This window comes from Peromyscus eremicus, chromosome 6, assembly GCF_949786415.1.
Source record: "Peromyscus eremicus chromosome 6, PerEre_H2_v1, whole genome shotgun sequence".
In the NCBI taxonomy this organism is placed as follows: domain Eukaryota; kingdom Metazoa; phylum Chordata; class Mammalia; order Rodentia; family Cricetidae; genus Peromyscus; species Peromyscus eremicus.
The window spans coordinates 15824674-15845271 of NC_081421.1; the positions used below are offsets into that span (position 1 = coordinate 15824674).

General features: G+C 40.3%; 1 protein-coding gene across 1 annotated transcript; it reads left to right on the forward strand.

The window, feature by feature from the left end:
- Positions 1 to 14975: 14975 nt before the first annotated feature.
- Positions 14976 to 17348, forward strand: LOC131912940 (zinc finger protein 431-like). The gene is made up of 2 exons (XM_059265236.1): positions 14976 to 15033; positions 16173 to 17348. The coding sequence occupies exon 2, from the start codon at positions 16255 to 16257 to the stop codon at positions 17344 to 17346; it is 1092 nt and encodes a 363-aa protein (XP_059121219.1). The 5' UTR covers positions 14976 to 15033; positions 16173 to 16254; the 3' UTR covers positions 17347 to 17348.
- The last annotated feature ends 3250 nt before the right edge of the window (positions 17349 to 20598 follow it).

Here is a 20598-nt window from a genome sequence, read left to right on the forward strand (position 1 = left end):
TATACTTTATTATGCTGATGGCCATCACACAAGGTTCTGTGAATTCCTAACTATGGTCCTAAGCCCATTTCTCCAGGGCTGTGTGCAGTGTATCTTAGCTGGAAAGTCACGTCCAGTCTCTGACAGAAATCTCTGATTAGAGGGTCAGGATCCTGGGGGAGACTCCCCAGCCACAGTGCAGATCAAGGTGGCGTATCTCCAGATGTGGAGAGCTGATCTCTGCTGATATACTGTCCAGTGGGCATGATGGGGTTTTAGGACTGTGTCTGGTTATCGTGAGTGAGTGATGTCATTGAATTCTGGTTAACAGGTGCAGCCTTGGGTATAGTGGAGTTCCTGACTGTGCTATTTTTACATGTCTAAAAGACATATATGTTTTTACTATGCTCATTATAATAAGGCTTATGATTCATATATATTTGTCCATGAATAACAAATAAAACACTAGGATGCCTTGGAATTAACAATTATGGCTTTTTCTTGGGCAAATGAAAAAATGGGAAAAATAACAGTTTACCCTGTACAAGGTATTGGAAGCAGAGTTATTAAAACCGGCATCTCAGAAAACATAACCAGTGTTAAAGAAGTGCCTCATTTCCTCTGTGTCCTGTTGGAGGACAAGGAGCAACCTCGTCATTATTCCTACATTGGGTTACATGTAAGCTGAATACTTCATATAATCTACCATGGGGCCTTGGGTGACCCCACAGAAAATTTCATGGTCTTATAAGTTATGGTGTGGAAATAAATATTCTTTCTCAATAGTATGGGTGCATTGTTTCCTCACACAGGAGAACATATCATACTTCCTTGTATTAATACTTAGTACCTGTGGTAGTTTGAATGTAATTGGCTTCCATAAGCTCAGAGAGGTGGCACTATTAGGAAGTGTGGCTTTGTTGCAGTAGGTATGGCCTTGTTGGAGGAAGGTTGTCACCGTGGGAGTGGGTTTTGAGGTGTCATATATGCTCAAGCCACACCCAGTGTCCCAGACCACCTCCTTTTCCTGTGGGTCAAGTTGTACAATGCCCAGCTCCTTCTCCAGCACCATGTCTGCCTGCACACCACCACACTGCACCATGATGATAATGGACTAAATCTCTTAGAATGTAAGTCATTCAAATTAAATGTTTTCCTTTATAAGAGTTGCCATGGTTGTGGTGTCTCTTCACAGCAGTAGAAACCCTACCTAAGGCAGTACGGGATTCATTTATTAACCTTTTAGGGAGAAAATATTATGGGAACACTGCTAATTTTACTTGTTTCTTTTAAGTATGGAAGATCACATAATTATTTTATATTTCAACATTGCATGGCACAGGTACAGTACAGCAGTCTCATTTACATATCCTATTCCTCCACTTATAGCTTTGACATGTGCATTTTAAAAATTATTATTTATTTTAAAATTAACATATAGGTTGATTTTTTCTTCACTGAATACAATAACTAATGTAAAGATCATAATAAGACACGAGCATTGCCAAGTAATTATGGATTGAGTCCTGTATTTTAGTTAGTATAGGAGTTGCATAAAATGCACAAAGCCCTGTGTTCAATGTCCAAAACCACATCAACTGCATATGTTAATATTAGCACTTAGGACTTGAAGTAAATCCATTTTAGCATCAACTCATTAACATTTTTCTTCTAATTGTTATAACAAATTAAATTCATAACGTCTACATTTTCTTTTTGTATTTTTAAATCTCAGCTAATTTTACTTTTGATATAAACATATTTCACATAAGGTTGTGTTGTTGTTCCTCATGTGTTATTAATAGAAAATGTAGTAATCCAGTATAGTCATTCTTTATTTCATGTAACATACAAAAACAGCTGTTTAACTCAACGTGTTGATAGCACAACAAATAATGCCATAATTGTGAATCATCAACATCCTTTTAGTTTTCGATCACAGAAAAATGTAAAAAAGAGTGGTACTACAAAAATTTCAATACAATACTTGGAAAATTTGTAACTATTTTAAAAAATTTCTTAAAAATTCATTATGTTACTGGCAGCTGGAATATTTACTCTAATAGGCATTCTTTCAGCCTCCACAGTTGGAATCTTAGCATAAAACAAAATGTGTGAACAGCTCAATTTACAAACAAACTAGTTAAAATGTTTCTAAATTAGAAAAAGTTCAAGAAAGATTGATATTGATTTTATAGAATGATTGGATGGAGGAAAACAACCTAGGAATGTAAGCTGTAAAATTTCTCCCACTTCCAGTTCTCTTGAAATATAAGTAAATATAAAGAAAATTCCTTGGAAGCTCCATATTGTATAGAAAATTGCCATGCTTTGAATAATGAGCCAATGGTATAGAAATGTTTGCTGGAATTTGTTTTAAAAATATTCAATATATTATTTATTAAGCTGTTTGTAGATAGTGTTCTAAGCCAGCTGGAACTTTTTAATGAGATCCTGTAACAAACAAAAAGCAAAATTATATTCAACTGTATTTGTGTGTGTGTGTGTGTGTGTGTGTGTGTGTGTGTGTGTGTGTTATAAGACATGTCTTACTATCATACTCCCTATGTAGACCAAGCTGATTTGAATTCAAGGAAATCTGCCTGGGTCTGCTACCTACTGTTCTTGGCTACATTCATTTCTGAGAATAATTTGACAGGGTCCAGTGGTGACACCTGAAATGATTTAAAGAGATATCGTCCTGAACTCTTCACAACTTAGTTTTGTTCTTATTTCACTCGTGCTTGTGTGTGTGCGTGTGCGTGTGCATGTGTGTGTGTGTGTGTGTGTGTGTGTGCCCATGTGTGTGCCTGTGGTGTGTGTGTGTCTATATAGCACAAGTTTTCCTCAAACTGCCAGTGGTCTTCCTACCTCTGTACTCCCATTTATGGCTCAAGTGGGCTCTCCTAAAATTATTTAGAGAGACTTGAGAATGGTCAGACAAAAGTAGCAGTTCTGTGAAAGGATGAAAGACCCAGAGACACAGTCTCATGCTGTGTTGCTGCAAACTAGGTATTTATACGGACCATCTCTTTCCGCACCTGGGACTGTGGTAATCAGTCCCAGCCCCTGTGGACTTTGTTTATAATGTTCTAGAGATACCATGTTCCTCTTGTGCAATATTGTCAGATTAGCCTCCTTATGAAATTGTATACTTTCTTTTAAAACTGAACCCATCGGTTACATAAACTAGAGAGTTGCTGTGGAATTTGGTGCAAATCTCCAGCATTTATGGATAGGTTTGTGCTTAAGGTGGACGCTAGGGCAGGAATCCACTGAAATGCCTCCCCTCAGCTCACCCGATCCTGTCACTCAGCCCTCACTAGCCAATCAGGGCTTCGAGCAGATCCGCCAGTAAGATGGGAGGGTTCATCCTCCGGACGCTAGGGTTCCCGCTCAGCTCTTCTGCTGAGGAAATCGGAAGTGGGCTCATGTGTTGTTCCTTGGGCTCTGCTGAGGCTAGAGCTCTCTGCACCCGGGACACGGTGATCAAGGGCTTCTGTTCCCAGAGCGGGAGGAGTAGCCGGCCATGGTGAGCGAGGGGATGCTTTCTGCAGACTGGGAGGAGTGGCCGGCTGAGCCGTGGGAACCTGGTGTTGAGTCCTCCCGGGTCTGAGTGGGAGCCAACAGCCAGAAGCAGAGTTTGGTGTGGTCCTGCCTGGTCCTGTGTGTCCTGGGAGTCCCACGTGTTCCTTCTTGGTCCTGCGTGTCGCGCCTGTTTCTTCCTGATCCTGTGTGTTCTACATGGTCCTTGCAACCCCGTGGGCTGGGGCAGAAGACTCTGAATTACTTAACTCCGTGGGCTGTGTTTGTGCAGAGCATTGGGAACAAGACTTAGAAATATCCATGTTGTTGATGTCACTGTGAAATGCTGGCTCCTGTAGTGTTTGTATTGTCACCTTGGAAGGCAGATTTGCCAAACACAGAGAGCCCTGGTCTCTCTAGTATCTTTCAGGAGTTCTGCACTTTAAACACTTAACATTTATGAAAGGACCAAGCAGATGCCATAACAGGCTGCTCAGTCTTCTCTCAGAGATCAGGCCTCAATTTCAGTTTCCTGAGACTTGAGCAAGCAGTTTCTGGGAGGGCCATGAACAAAAGACAGTACTTGCAGTAGCTTCCTTTCTGCACGTACTCTGACTGCTCAAAGTTCAGCCAGATGTTTACTTTCTGGGGCCCCTCACCAACTTAGAGTTATGTGCAGTACGTGCTTGGCCAGCCAGCCCCCATGGTGGCTCAAGGACAAAGCCTGGGACTTGTGCTGGACTACTCCCAAAGTAATAAATTGTAACCACCAACCAGTAAATTCAAAGGTTACATACCCTTACCCAATTAAAAGAGAACAGAGATAAAAATAAACCAATGCGAGTTGCACCTGTGCAAAACTCCCCCAACCCCCCTGAAGGGCTTGTGGATTTTGCCTTTAAAAAGCTAGCCACACAAAGAAAAAGCAAGTTCCTCCTCGCCTCACGACTACGAGTGAGTGCTTTGGATCGAGCTTCCCTGTCCACGGCTTGTAAACAAACAGAAATAAACCATGCTGTTGCATGCTGAACCTAAGGTCTGTGGTGGTTATCTTTGGGGTCCCAATCTGGGTATAACAATTTAGGTTTAGGATTTGTCTGTAGTTGATTTTGTGAAGCTTGTAAAGGGCATCTCCCATGTAGAATAGCACTCCACTGCTAAACTGTGATGTTGAAGAGTAGAATTGATGGTAATAGAATTGATGGTATAGTGATTTACCCATTCTTTGGAGACATTAAGTCACAAAGTAGAATTAAGATAAGAGAGGGCTGTCTCCCAGATATCCCTAAGATAAGTAGTATGCTAACCGAGCCTGTTAGAGATTAGTATAAGACGTAAATACTTGTTCCCCAGCATTAACCAGCTATTAAGCAACATTCCCATAACAAAGGAGAAAACACTAATTTACAACAAGCCAAAAGGGTTTCCCCATTCTCTGCCCCCTGTCAAAGAACAGGCTTCTAACGTGCTATTCAAGGGGATATTACAGGGTCACAACCAACATTAAGTCCTGGTGTGTCTTCAAGGATATTTTAAGTCTAGAACAGCTGCATCTCCAGTCTCTTTGAAAAGTGGTTTTGAGTCAAGGTCTCTGATGTAGATTGAGGTGGACTTGAACTCTGTCTGTATCACCACAGGGCATTCCCCTTGCTATTGTCCCTACTAAGCACTAGGAATTCTTGGATTGCAGATCTGTAGCACCACAGAGTTCTAAAGTAACCACTTTGAGTCACATAGTGGACTGTCCATTGCAGTAACAGAAAAGGATTTGTGTGGATCATGGCATCTCCCTTCAGGCCAGAAGAGGAGGAACAGTGTCCTGTGTACACTGCACGGGGAAACAGACTAGGCAATAGCTACATCATGGACTGGAGTTTAAGGCAGTGAGCTGCAGAGGTCTTCATCATAAAAAAGGACCCGCTGGGCAGGGGGAGTGACTTTCTGTGTAATTTAACTCCTGGTATTATTCCTACCATGAAAATGAAGATAGGCAGAATTGGTGGGTGTACAATTTAGGGAGGGTAACTTGAGGTACTGAGTCTTCAGTTTCCAGTTAGGGAACTCTCCTGTACAGATATGTGCAATCCTGGTTGACACAGTTAAGTCAGCTCAGAGGTTTGAGACACAGGCCGTTGTCTTTAACTCCATGTGTCAGCTTATAGCACCCAGCAGCTGACACTTTACATGGAAAAGTCATCCAGTGTCTTATGAATGGCATTCTCTCTAACAGGGAAGTGCCTATTCTGTTGCAAAGTCAGAACTGCTAAGTGTTCTTCCAATCATTTCTATCATTTTAAAAAGCCAATTAGTGGTACCATTTTTTAAATTTCACTTTCTTTAAATGCATTACAGCTCGAATCTCTATTCTATTTTCCAATGTTTTCCAGCCATTAAGAATTTTATTCCATTATTTCCTTAGGTGCTAATTATTTATTTATATTGGTTTATAGAGCAGTGGTTCTCAACCTGAGGGATAAGGCTCCCTTTAACAGGAGTGGCCTAAAACCATTGGAATACACAGATATTTTTATTACAATTCATAACAGTAGCCAAGTTTTAGTTATGAAGTAGCAGTGAAAATAATTTTATAGTTGGGGGGTCACCACCTCATAAGAGCCTGTATTAAAGCGTGACAGCATTAGGAAGGTTGAGAACCACTGGTTTAGATCAATGTCTCCTGTAGCTCAGGCTTGCCTCACACTACAAAACTGAGAATTGCTTTGAACACCAAATCCTGCCCAGTGCTGGGAAGACAGTCCTGCAAATCTTTCCACACTGGGCTTTGACTGGTCAGTGAGAAGGAAAAATAGACCAGTGAATGAGTACCCTCAACCTCTCTAGATTTCATTGTGAAATTACAGATGAAGTGGGACCTGTGTAAGAGTTGAGTTCACTGACCCACAGTAAAGCAAGTGTAGTCACAGCACAGAAAGGGTTGGCAAGAAGAGGGTGAAATCTTTCCTGCTGTGACAGGAGTTGACAGTAGCAAAGAGTAGTGAGGTCATCGATTTTAGACATTCCATAAATGTCCTGATTGGCCATTTCCCTTTTTCACAGACCAGACAATCAAGAATTTGGATAAAGAACTGAATTTGTTTGAGACAAAATTACAGTAGTTACACCAGTTCAACCTAAGTAGAAGAACTGGATAAAATGGTGTGGCCCTGCCTAATGTGACTCTTTTCCAGGTTTATGATGTACTGCCTGGGAGAAATGGCTTGAGAAGTACTTAGTGTGCTCTAGTACACATCCTTAGTCTCTGGAGCACATGGCCATAAAGCCTGTTTCAACTTTCCAACATAATTTTTGGAATTATAATTACCTAATTTTCACTATCTCTTTCCTGGCTCCAAGCCCTCCCATAGATCCTTCATTGTGTTCTAATCCATGACCTCTTTCTGCTTCAACAACAGTTACTGTTTGAATGTGACCTGTATTTGGCTGTAGGACCTCCCAGCTCTGAAGCAAAGGGTTGGCTTCACTGGGCATTGAGTGTGTAATGGAATGTGCATGCAAAGGACCCTGTGCCTTAAAAGAGGAATAGGAAGTGCTCTAGAGAATGGAATATTCTCTAAACTACAAGTTTCTCAGACTCGATACCTGTCCAACCCTAGTGTGGAAGGGCAGAGCAGGGAAGGCTTGTGCTGTTTGAGTCATTGGATCTCTGCTCACCCAGTAGGGTAACTGCTAATGTCCTTAGGTCCAACTGGGTGGTCCTAACTAATGAGGAGCTTTGGGAAGGCTTAGCCATCAGTACACCAGTGGGAGGTGACTCCAAGTTGTCTTTGGGATTCTCCTCTGCTTCTGCTATAGGGAGCTCTAAGGAATACCACAGGTGACATTCTAAGGAATGCCATGGTGAGTGTGGGGGCCACTGTCCAGGAAGAGCAGGTTGGCTGAGCTGTCAGAGTCTGAACTGCTGGGACTGGGATAGACCATGAGCCAGACTGTGTTTCTGTTGGTTCCTGTAGTAACCTGGGCAGTGTCCCTTGGCCCCTGATCCTTAGTGAGTGTGGATTCCCTGGGGATGAGAAGGCTCTGCCACCCTGGCATGGGAGGCTATGATGCTTGCAGTATCACTGTCCAGTGTGCACACACAGGCTTTGCTTCTGTGACAGTGGGAATCTGGGAGGACACATTGGAAAACTGAAGGTCTGGTTTCTGCAAGTTCTGGATGTTACTTTTCCCTTTCAGCTCTGTCTTATAAATGTTACAGACAGTTTAGAAAATGGTAGAAAGGGGGTGATGGGGATCATCCTTCAGCAGTACATGATTAGAATGCTTTTAGCTTTCTCCTACTGCCAGCCACTGTGATGTGATTCAGTGAAGGTCAGTTCCAGGGGACAAAAGGAAGTTCTGAGCTGCAGAGGTATCTCAGTTTGCATGGTTTTGGGCAGGTGGATAGGTCAGATGCCACGTCTTGTGACATTATGTGGGAGGAATCAGACATTAAATTACTCTTCTACAGTGTTTTCTGTGTGGGCATCATTGGGGCTGGGTTTGCCTGAAAACACAAGGGAGCATGAAGGCTGCAGAGCTATAGCAGGAACTGCAGGAGATCACCTCCCTTTGCAGAGAGAACTCTAGAACGTGAAGCCTCTCTTAGAGAAATATCAGTAGCTAGAGGGTCAGAAACAACAGTTTAAGGGTCACTTTGAGTTGAAAGTTGTGAAATCTGTGTTTATTTAATTTCTATACACATAGAGTCTTAGGTAGCTGCCTGCCTTTTATCTTGCCTTAAAAGCATTGGAGTATAGGCATGCACTGTTGCAACTGACTTTATAATGCAGAAGTAAAAGGATAGTTGCAAGATGAGTACTTTATCTGTTAACCCACTTTCTTAGTCCTGATGTTTACTAAGAAGAGTTTTTGGAGTGATCTTTTGGATAGTGTGGTCTTGTGAAGGACAGCCACACTTAAGAATTGACACAAAGCCATATTTACAGTTCTGTTGACTTTGTAAGTTCCATTTCAATGGGTCCTTAGGGAGAGTCTCTCTCTCTCTCTCTCTCTCTCTCTCTCTCTCTCTCTCTCTCTCTCTCTCCTTCTACCTGTCTTTCTGTCTCTCTGTCTCCCTCTTTCCTTCTCTTTGGTAAAAATGATCATCGGTCAGTTCCTGAGGTGGCTTGGGTAGGATTCTGATTTAATAAAGTAAAAACATGGGTCAGAAGGGTTCTGTACTGTGCCTTGCTCTACATGGAGTTCATAATCCTGTCCTGGAGATTCTCAGCAAATTGTTGCTTACATCTGGGAAAGGAGTAAGTCCATACTCCTATGTTTTATGTACTTTGTCTTCAAACATGGCTCATTGGTATTTGGAATATCATTAAAAAAAGGAATAGTGTCACTGTCTACACAGGCAGTCTATACAGCAAATTTTATTAATTTTGTGATGGCTAATACTGATTTTCAACTTGATAAGAGTCAGTCAAGGGACACTCCTCCAGTCACACCTCTGAGGGCTTATCTAGATCATGTTATTCTCTGAGGTGTGCTTATGAGAGATTATCTTATATATTAAGTTCATTGAGTTGAGAAGACTCTTCTGCCTTCTAGAAATGATAGCACCATTCCATTCCATGGATTTGGTACTAAATTATGTAATAATGACCAACATTCATCACCATCTGCTTCCTGACTATGGATACAGTGTGATCAATCACCATTACTTGGCACCATGGTTACTTCTTATAAACCTTCTTTTTATTGACTTTTAAAATTTTACATTTTGAGTGTCCATATGTTCACTCCATGACACCCAGTAAAGTGGAATAAGAAGTCACCAAAGCCAGACATGGTGTCCCAACCCTGTGATCCCAAAACTTAGGAGGCAGAGGCTGGAGTTTGAGGGTTCCAACAACATCCAAGGGGTGAGTGTACAGTGGGGTATGGAGGCAGGCCCCCAGGAACAGACAAGGACTGAGTGTACAGTGGGGTATGGAGGCAGGCCCCCAGGAACAGACAAGGACTGAGTGTACAGTGGGGTATGGAGGCAGGCCCCCAGGAACAGACAAGGACTGAGTGTACAGTGGGGTATGGAGGCCGGCCCCCAGGAACAGACAAGGACTGAGTGTACAGTGGGGTATGGAGGCAGGCCCCCAGGAACAGACAAGGACTGAGTGTACAGTGGGGTATGGATTCCGGCCCCCAGGAACAGACAAGGACTGAGTGTACATTGGGGTATGGAGGCAGGCCCCCAGGAACAGACAAGGACTGAGTGTACAGTGGGGTATGGAGGCAGGCCCCCAGGAACAGACAAGGACTGAGTATACAGTGGGGTATGGAGGCAGGCCCCCAGGAACAGACAAGTCTATGGTGGGCTCAGGAAACTGTCCCTTGTTGTCCCCTACAGACCAGAACAAGCCTGTGGGCCTCTTGGTAATCTCACCCCTGATGCTGGGAATAGGAGCACTTCCCAGGCTCCTTCAGTGCACCATCTCCAGGTCAGGACTAGATGGCCCAGACAGGAGAGACTCCAGGGAGCTGATACTGGGACTCAGAGAACTGAAGCACCTCCAGTGCCCTGGGGATGCTCAGGTCCTTTCCTGTCCCCTCCTATCCTTTCCCATCTCCTTCATGTCTCCTCCTGTCTGCTGTGTTATTCTTTACCCCTTTGTATCCCCTCAAATGCAGTAAGTTGTCAGGTAAAAGTAGAATCCACATACAGTAGACCGAAGGAATAGAAACTACTCTTGCTTGCTATCTGGGCGGAGCCCAGACTGTTTGGTAATTTGCTGGGATTCTTCTGCCTTGGTATCTTGGCTGCCAATCCAAGACTGAAGGGCTCATGAAGAGCTGATGACACTGGAACAGATTTGAAACACCTGCGGAGAGGCCCTGAGAGGTCAGTGAGTACAGTGGACAGCTGAAGGGGTGGTAGGTTCTTGGACTGTAGGATGACCAAGGAGAGCTGCAGTTGTGGTGTAGAACTGGGGTGGTAGGACGGCTGTGTGTGCTAGGGATGGCAGAGCCTGAAACATGGAGCTTCCTCAGTCTCTGAGAGCCCGGAATGTCGTTAGAGTCTCAGAACCTATGGAGATTTATTCTATCAGTCTGTATAAGCAGAGAACCTTACTAAGACTGTTTTGTTTTCACCTGCCCAGAGGAAGATGTTGTAGATAACAGTAGTACTCATAAAGCACTTGTTCCATTTCTCTCTAGGTATTAAACTTACTGTGTAATGAGGACTCTTGGGGTCCAGCCTCCTCTATTCGTCTTCTTCCCAGAGTTTCTAGAAGAGACACTATGCCAGAATAATCTGAGGGAAAGGAATCTAAGTACACTGAGCTCTTTTGTCCATCCACTTTATTTTTCTGAGACAAAATTTGCCAGTTCTCTTGGGGAACTGGTCCACAACCTTAAAAGCAGTAACTCTTTTATAGTACAGTGAAAAGCTTTCAAGGTCCCCACAAGAGCAGTGATAGCTTCCTTTGCATCCCCAAAGGGGAGTGAATAAAGGAGTTGGATCAAATAAGGCCTGGACTGAGTCAGAAAGGGAATTTATGTGTTCAAAATATATTCTTTTTTTTTCATTTTTTTATTTTATAATTTAATTTAATTTTACATATCAGCCATGGATTCCCCTGTCCTCCCCCCTCCCTACTTCCCCCCAGCCCACCCCCATTCCCATCTCCTCCAGGGCAAAGACTCCCCTGGGGAATCAGCTCAAAATATATTCTTCTAAGTGGTTAGGTGAAACGTTATGAGTTTATCATAAATGTGCTCAAACTACAATCTTACAGGTGATTAGGTAAAAGAGCCTAAGAATCACTAAATATAATTGCTTTTCTTTTTCTATGTTGCCATTTTCTGGCAGGGTGCGCGTGGGGGCGGGGGAGTATTGCATAGCTGGGTTACTTGCATCACAGTTTGAAGCACCTGTTAGGAAAAAAACCATTTGTTCTAAGTAAGTTGTTCTTATTTTGGCCTAAAATCTTTCTTATTCTGTCCTTGCTCTGAGAAATTGAATAAGGCCAAATTAAAAATGGGCTGATTTCTTAGATGGAATATTGAATCTGTTGGATGCTTATAACTGACGACTCATTCAGGTCTACAGTGAAAAAAATCAACAAGTTGGGCAGAAATAAATGACAACAAAAGGTAGTTTCAGATGGCAGTCATGTGCTGAAACAGAGGCAGGAATGTTCAAGGAGATCACCATTAAAGAGAAGGCCCTTTTTCTACAGTGGAAGCCTATCTAGGTACCCTAAGGGCATCCTGTTCTGCCTTCAATTAATGGAAGGATTAGGCAAAGTGATTCCTATCACCCAGAAGTAGCTTCATACAAAACCTGCTGCAACTGTGGTCCAAGCTTGGCAAGGTTCATCTGAATAGGAAGCCAAACTTGTGGTGGTTCTGGAAACAAGAAAGAATCAAAATCTCAGGTCATGGATTCCTGATCTGTGGTTTCAGTTCAGCACTCTTGCAGTCATCTATGTTTGGCAGTGAGGAGCCTGTGAGAATCCATTGCATGAAGCTTTGAGCCTGAAGCCCGGGTTGCATTTTGAGACCACAAGACACTGAGATACATAAGCTATGAGATACTTGCCATGGAGAGCTGCATATAGGGAGTAGAAGTAGCCACAAAGAGATACATGAGAAATTTTAGGGAAAATGAGACACCTAAGCCCTTTGAAACTGAAGCTCCATGTGTCTGAGACAGAAGTACAGGATTTGGTGTTTGTCCTGCTGGGTTTCAGTCTTGCCTTGGTCCAGTCGTCCCTCACTGTGTTCCAGGCCCTATTTGGGAATGGGAATGGGTATTCTGTGCCAGTGTATGTTGGAAAGATATAACATGTTTTCTGATTTTACAAGATGTCAGAGTCAAGTGATCACCTTGTGTCCAAGGTGTCCAAAGAGACCTTGAATACTTGAAAGGATAGGTGCTGTTGAAGATGATGAGGATCATTGAAGATAGACTAAATGCATTTTGATCATGAGGTGACCATAAGCGTATAGTGACCTAGGTCAGAATGTATTCGATTGAATGAAAGCCATCCCAGATAGGATGATGTATTTGAATACTTGTCTCTCCTTGGTATCTTTCTTTAGTGTGCTTATAGAACCCTTAGTAGGAGGAGTCTTTCTGGATGAAATTCCTCATTGGAGAAGGGATTTGAGTGTCTATAGCCTCAATCCATTTTCTATGCAGCTGTATCTCTAACCCCAGCAACAACCCCCACAATAAGCAAGCAACACAGCACAGCACAGACACCTTACCAGACAGCACAGTTTCTGGTGTTAGCAGGCCTCTAGGTACAGCTCCATCACCACCAAAGTCCACCAACACTGGAATAGGATCATCAGTGTCTCCAGGCCTCAGAGAAACAAATAGGACCATGACAACACCTTCAACAGCATTAAGCATACCAAAGGATGCCATCCCATCATCTGGAACTGGGACACCCACTCTTCCTGAGAAGTCAGCTTTAACTCCACTCGCATTAACACTGGACAAAGTCACTGACACAAACAAACTTTTACCCATGATGAGTATGGCAAGTACAAATCCCTCTTCACCAACCACAGCCGCTCTAAGGAGAACTGTTCATTGTATAGCCCCATCTGAGATTCAGGAAAAGGACACAGCAACTGTATCCCTGACCCCAGCAGCAACGTCCACAATGAACAAGTCACCAGACCCACACCACAGCACAGTCACACAGACATCTTCCCAGCCAGCCCAGATGGGCTCAAGCACAGGCACTAGTACAGCCCAATCACCTGAGCATTCCACAGCCCTTGTCTTTAGCTCATGTTCTTTGTGTCTGGCTGTCATGACTTCACCATGATTGTAGGTGGTATCACTAAATCCCATATGATACTGTTGAAGCAATTGCTATTCAGTGCTAAGCCATTTTGTAACCTGAGTTTTTGTCCATTTTGTTGTTTTTATTTTTGTTTTTGAAGAGAAGGTTTCTCTGTGTAGCCCTGGCTATCCTAAAAGTAGCTCTGTAGACCAGGCTGGCCTAAATTCAGATATCTGAAGGTTTTGGCTCCTATGTCCTGTGATTAAATGTGTGCCATCATGCCTGGGCTTTTTTTTTTTTTAATATTATTATGTGATGGGCCTGGAATGTATGTTTTTGTACATGTCAAGCATATGCTGTTTTGCTTGAAATTTCAAATCTGGCAGAGTGTACTATTCTCTTTCCCAGGATGGCAGTACTCATGACATTAAATCTGCGTGAGTCTTCTGAGTTATTCAGTTGCAAGTGTGTGACATTCTTCCTACCTATTGTGTTGGTTTTCAGTTCTTTTGAATGAATATTCATCTTTTGCCAGTATGCATGGATTTGCACTACATGTGTGCCTGGTCCTCACAGCAATCAGAAGATGGTTTCACAACCCCTGAACTTGTAGTAATGGATAGTTGTAAGCCCCCATGTAAGTATTGGCAATTGAGCCTACCTGTCTGCAAGAGCAGCAAGAGCTCTTAAATGCTGAGTCATCTCTACTGTCCTATGTTATTTATGATCAGCATTTATATTGCTAATGTTCGCATTTGCTCATTTGTAACTATAAACATGCATTCCCTTTTAGCAAGATCTTATTATTGTTATAGTTTAAACTGGTTTCTGGAAGATGAAAACAGAGCTGGAGTATATGCATAATTCATTGTAGGAACTTCCATAAAAACCTGGGAGTTCTTTCTACCATTTTTGTACAATTTATTTTTATGGGGGAGACAGGGTCTTACTAATATGTAACTGGCTATCCTGAAATTAACTGCATAGGGCAGAATGGCATCCAATTCAACTAATTTCACCTGTCTTTTGCCTCATGAATGCTGGGATTATAAGCATGAGCCAATGAACCCAGCTTGCCCATCTTGTTTACAGTTTAGTAAGTGTTCATTCAATTTCTCTGATGTACACTTTGATCTGTTTGCTTGCCTCTCTTTTTATATCTGTTAATAGGCACTTCTCCTGCAAGGCTATATCCTAGACAAAGTGTGAAGAAATGACAGAGGTGAACCTCATTGTTCAGTTATTTTTTTTTCTAAAATGAATTGATGATTAGAATGTCTTTGTCATGGAATAAGTGTGGGGAGCCCCATAATTATACAAATATATTGTCAAAGAAATATACATCAGCATGCTGTCAGTATCACACTTTCTGTTGTATGGGATATTTTAGATTGCAGTGACCTATGATGATGTGCATATCGACTTCACTTGGGAGGAGTGGACTTTGTTGGATTCTTCCCAGAAGAATCTCTATAAAGATGTGATGTTGGAGATCTACAGGAACCTCACTGCTATAGGTAAGACTGAATTTTTCATCACATTTTAAAATAAGGGGACAATTATTCCTTGATTATTAATACTCTTCTGTAATTCTGATTGAGAAAGAAGAAGAATGAGGTGAATAAATCTGGCAGGGTTCTAAAATTCACTGAAGATAGTAACTTAAATTTTGCACAGTTTCCCATAATATATCATACATTTTCTGATACTTTATTTTAGGCTACAGTTGGGAAGACCATAATATTGAAGAACATTGTCAAAGTTCTGGAAGAAATAGAAGGTAATTTTCATGTGTTAGGTGAACAAATGAGCCTATGGAGAAATTGTAATGTGTCCCAGATTTTAAACAAAAGCAATAGTGTAAATAAGCACAGTTTAAAGTGTACTGATGATTGTTAAAGTCTCACAAAACCAAATACCTCAATGTCAGGGAGCTGATTTGTGTTTGCAAGGCATTGCTCTAAGAAAGAACACAGGGAAACAATGCCTTATCTGATATCCCCATTTGAATTATAGCTCCATGATACTTATGTTATAGAACAGCCAATCTGTTTAATTTCATGCCAATCAGATATTGCAAAAGGAATATGTGTTGAATAGGTGATAAGTATATATTGAAAACATTCTAATAATCAAATAGTTGAGAGTAAACGAGTGTTACTCATGTACTTGTGATTTTTCTAAGTTTAGGGAGAGGGTCAGTTTATGAGAGTCAAGAAAGTTGTTGTGGAGAATCCTTAATCCCTATACCACATGTCTATGAGAAAGAGAAAATCAAGCTGTGTGGATGCAGTGTGGAAACATTTTGTTTGTTAGTTTTCCTTTATCAGCACATCATATTTCACTCTGAATACAAGCCATGTGAGCAGAGGGATAGATATGGAAGGAAGCAATATAACTCTCTCTTAAAACAAAACAATTAGAAGATATGTAGTAGAATTGAGTAGAATTTTTGAATGTGATACAAGTTTAAAATTAATTGGTTTTCCAACTTCATTGGGAATACATAAACAAAATTACACTGCAGAAAAGCCCTATGAGTATTGGAATGTATAAAAATGTCTGTTTATCCTGGTTCACTTTGCAAATGTAGTAATGACTCTCACTATTAGAAAATTTATGAATGCATTAAGTATGTTAAAGCTCTGAGTTCTTCCAGTTCTCTTTAAATATGTGAAGAATCTCATATAGAATAATGATGCTACAAATGTGGACCCTGTGATAAAGGCTCTTATCATTACAGATACCTTCAAAGACACAAAACATCCCTAAATGAAGGGAAACAGTATGAGTGTATACTTTAAGATCTTATTTGTCTTAAAAATTAGACCAAATTGTAAAATTAACTCATATAGATATAAATATTCATCATTGTACTGAATGTGATAAAGCTTTTACATGTGCTAAGTATCTTTACAGGTTCAAAAAATGTCATACTGGAGAGAAACCCTGTGAATATATTCAATGTGCAAAAGCTTTTTCACAACATAGTCATCTTCAAATGCATGAAAGAACATTTCCTAGGGAGAAACCCTACAAATGTAATCATTGTGATAAAGACTTTGCATATGCCACTAGTCTCCAACTACATGAAAGAACACATACTGGAGAGAAACCCTACAAATGTAATCAATGTGATAAAGACTTTTCACAACACAGTGACCTCCAAATACATAAAAGAACACATTCTGGAGAGAAAGCCCACAAATGTAATCAATGTGATATAGCCTGTTTAAGTCACAGTCAACTCCAAATACATGAAAGAACACATACTGGAGAGAAACCCTACAAATGTAATCAATGTGATAAAGGTTTTTCACAATATGGTAATCTTCAAATTCATGAAAGAACACATTCTGGAGAGAAACCCTATAAATGCAATCAATGTCGTAAAGCCTTTACAAGTGCCAGTAGTCTCCGAACACATGAAAGAACACATACTGGAGAGAAACCCTACAAATGTAATCGATGTGATAAAGCCTTTTCACAACATTGTCATCTCCAAACACATGGAAGAACACATACTGGAGAGAAACCCTACAAGTGTAATCAATGTGATAAAGACTTTTCACGACACAGTCTTCTCCAAATACATAAAAGAATGCATTCTGGAGAGAAACCCTACAAATGTAATCAATGTGATAAAGCTTTTGCATGTTCCAGTACTCTCCAAATGCATGAAAGAACACATACTGGAGAGAAACCCTACAAATGTAATGAATGTGATAAAGCCTTTTTACGACACAGTCATCTTCAAATACATGAAAGAATACATTCTGGAGAGAAACCATACAAATGTAATCAATGTGATCAAGCCTTTGCATGTTCCAGTGGTGTCCGAAAACATGAAAGAACACATTCTGGAGTGAAACCCTACAAATGTAATCAATGTGATAAAGCCTTTTCACAACACAGTCATCTCCAAAGACATGAAAGAACACATACTGGAGAGAAACCCTACAAATGTAATCAATGTGATAAAGCCTTTTCACGACACGGTTATCTCCAAAGACATGAAAGAACACATTCTGGAGAGACATCCTACAAATGTAATCAATGTGATAAAGGCTTTTCACAACACAGTAACCTTTAAATTCATGAAAGAACACATACTGGATAGAAAACCTATGAATGTAATCAATATGCTAAAGCCTTTGTATGTACCAATAGTTTCTGAAGACATGAAAGAACACATACTGGAGAGAACCCCTACAGATGTAATCAATGTAATAAAGGCTTTTTACAACACTGTCATCTCCAAATACATAAAAGAACACATACTGGAGAGAAACCCTACAAATGTAATCAATGTGATAAAGCCTTTTCTGGACACAGTAATCTTCAGATTCATAAAAGAACACATTCTGGAGAGAAACCCTATAAATGTAAACAATGTGGTCAAGCCTTTGTTTGTACCACTGATCTCTGAAGACATGAAAGTATACGTGCTGGAGAGAAACCCTACAAATGTAATCAATGTGATAAAGGCTTTTCACAACACAATGCTTTCCAAATACATAAAAGAAGACATTCTGGAGAGAAACTCTACAAATGTAATCAATGCGATAAAGACTTTTCACGACATAGTTATCTACAAATACATGAAAGAACACATACTGGAGAGAAACCCTACAAATGTAGTCAATGTGATAAAGCCTTTTCAGAACACAATGCTCTCCAAATACATAAAAGAACACATACTGGAGAGAAACTCTACAAATGTAATGAATGTGATAAAGCCTTTTCACAACATATTAATCTTCAAAGGCACGAAAGAATACATTCTGGAGAGAAACCATATGAATGCAATCAATGTGGTAAAGCCTTTGCAAGTGCCAGTAGTCTCCAAAGACATAAAAGAATACATACTGGAGAGAAACCCTATGAATGTAATCAGTGTGGTAAAGCCTTTGCATATGCCAGTAATCTCAGAGTACATGAAAGATCACATGCTGGAGCATAACCCTATAAATGCAATCAATGTTTTAAAGACTTTCCACAACACATACTGGACAGAAACCCTACAAGTGTAATCAGTGTGGTTTAAGCCTTTGCATGTGACAGTAGTCTCTAAATACATAAAAGAACACAATCTGGAAAGTAACCATACAAATGTAATCAATGTGATAAAGCCTTTTCATGACATAGTAATCGTCAAATGCATGAGAGAACACATTCTGGAGAGAAACCCTATGAATGTAATAGGCCTTTGCATGGATCAGCAGTCTTTGAAATCATCAGAAAAAATAATCACACTACAGAGAAACCTAGAAAGGTAGTAAGTGTGGCAAAGTTTTGCACTTCATGTTAGTTTTTATTACAAGAGTAAAATTTCAGTGTGTAATTGGTATTTTAAAGTCTTTTCATTTTACAGTAGTCCTTGAGGATCTGAAAAAACTTAATACTCAAGGAAATCTGGCCATAAAGAGTTTGGTAAGATCTTTACCCAACTGACTTAAATTCAGCTACACAAGTTTATTCTGGATAAGAAATCTGACAAGTGTCACCAGTCTGTTCAAGCATTATGATGTCTCTCTTTATTTTATTTGCACCTGCAAACTCATATGATGAAAATAACTATGACTTTAAATGAGATAACCCTTTTAAATTCCACAGTTCTCTTAAATTACATGAAATAACAATCCAGTTGTAAAATTTAATGGATGTGTATTAATGCCTTTTCTGTTGCTGTGATAAAACTTTATGTCCATGTCAACTCATGAGTGAGCCCTTGGTTCTCGAGGGATACAGGATCACCATCAAAGTGGCATGGCAACAAGTGTCAAACATGGCAGCTAAAGCAGGAAGCTAAGAATTCACATCTTCCACCTGCGATATGAAGGTGAAAATGGGAACTGGAAATAGTATGTGGATGTGAACTCATGCTCAACCCCAGGGGCATCCTTCTTCCAGCAGGGCAAGCGTTACCCATATCTTCCCAAATGATACTACCAACTGAGAAAGATTGCTTTCTCTGACTTCAAGCCTACATGCCTGCTTTCTGTTTTATGAACCAGTTCATGATGAAGAAAAACTCTGTAAGTAAGCCTTTTGATGCTTCCACACCTGGGTTACGGGAATAAATGCTTACAAGAGAAAAACATTCTTGAGTGTAAATCTGATTGTTTAAAGATTTGTTTTAATTTTCACTATATGATATCATTGTTTCTTTTTGTGCGTATGTGCATTCTGGTTCCCAAGAAGTTTAGGCCATTGGATCTTCTTTTAGCAGGAATTAAAGGGAGTTGTTAAAAACCTGGCTTCATCCTGGGAACTTCTCTTAACTGTTTGGCTATGTCTATCACCCTGTAAATGTTTCAAAGCTGTCATATATAATCTTGATGTCAGGAAATTCATACAAGAGAAATATCCTATTCTGGTAAACGATTTGGTTAAGACTTTAGACATCACAATTATCTTCAGACTCACAAAAAATCTTGTTTTATGTCTTTTTCATCATACCCTTGAAGGAAGTAATTTATTTACCATGTTGACTCAACACAGATGGGGGAGATCATTGCATCATGGGTTTCTATTTTGCCACATTTGAAATAGATACTAAAATGTGGTATATGTGTGGCCAATCCATTTAATGAAGTTTATTTTGTAGTTCTTATTTTTTTTTCCTTTGATTTCTGTTCATCTTCTGTTGCGCTTTCACTTAGTAATAGGTATTTTTCTGCTGCATTGTATAGAATGGGATGCCCATCATCTAAGTGGTCCATTGTTTATTTAAATATCAGGCAGTGTGTGATTGTTGAAGTAAGGGTGTCTGTGAAAGTGTGATGAGTTGTTTTTCCTGGTTTTGTTTTTCGTATTTTAACCAATTCCCTTGAGATGTTGTTTATTATCCAGTCTGTCTTCAACATCAGTAATTAGGGATATATTTGAACTCATTATCCTTAGGTGTCACCCTCCTGAGTACAACAAGTCCAAGGGTAGATGATGTACCCCCCATGTATGCTGTTTTAGTAGCATGTTTAAACATATATTAATGTTAAAATGCTTAATAGGAGAGAATATAAGAAACATTAAATACCTCATGTGCATCCAAACATTAAATACCTGATGTGCATCCATCATATATCTGGTAGAGATGTAGTAATGTAGGAAAATCAGCAATCAACTGTGTATTTCACAACATTGCTTGATGTGCTATGGATATGTATATAGTATTTGAAGTTCCATGTGTCTGCACGTCCCCATTAGTTATCCATTTGACACTTTATCTTAAAGTACTGCATTCTAAGGTAATTATCCAGAGATGCCAGATAATGTAATGGTAATGAGATTTATTTCAAAAGAATTTCTGTTGTGTGTGTGTCTGTGCATGTGTGTTATATTA

What these genes read in the sequence shown, in the direction of transcription:
- LOC131912940 (XM_059265236.1), top strand. Translation starts at nt 16,255, where the DNA reads ATGCATGAAAGAACATTTCCTAGGGAGAAACCCTACAAATGTAATCAT.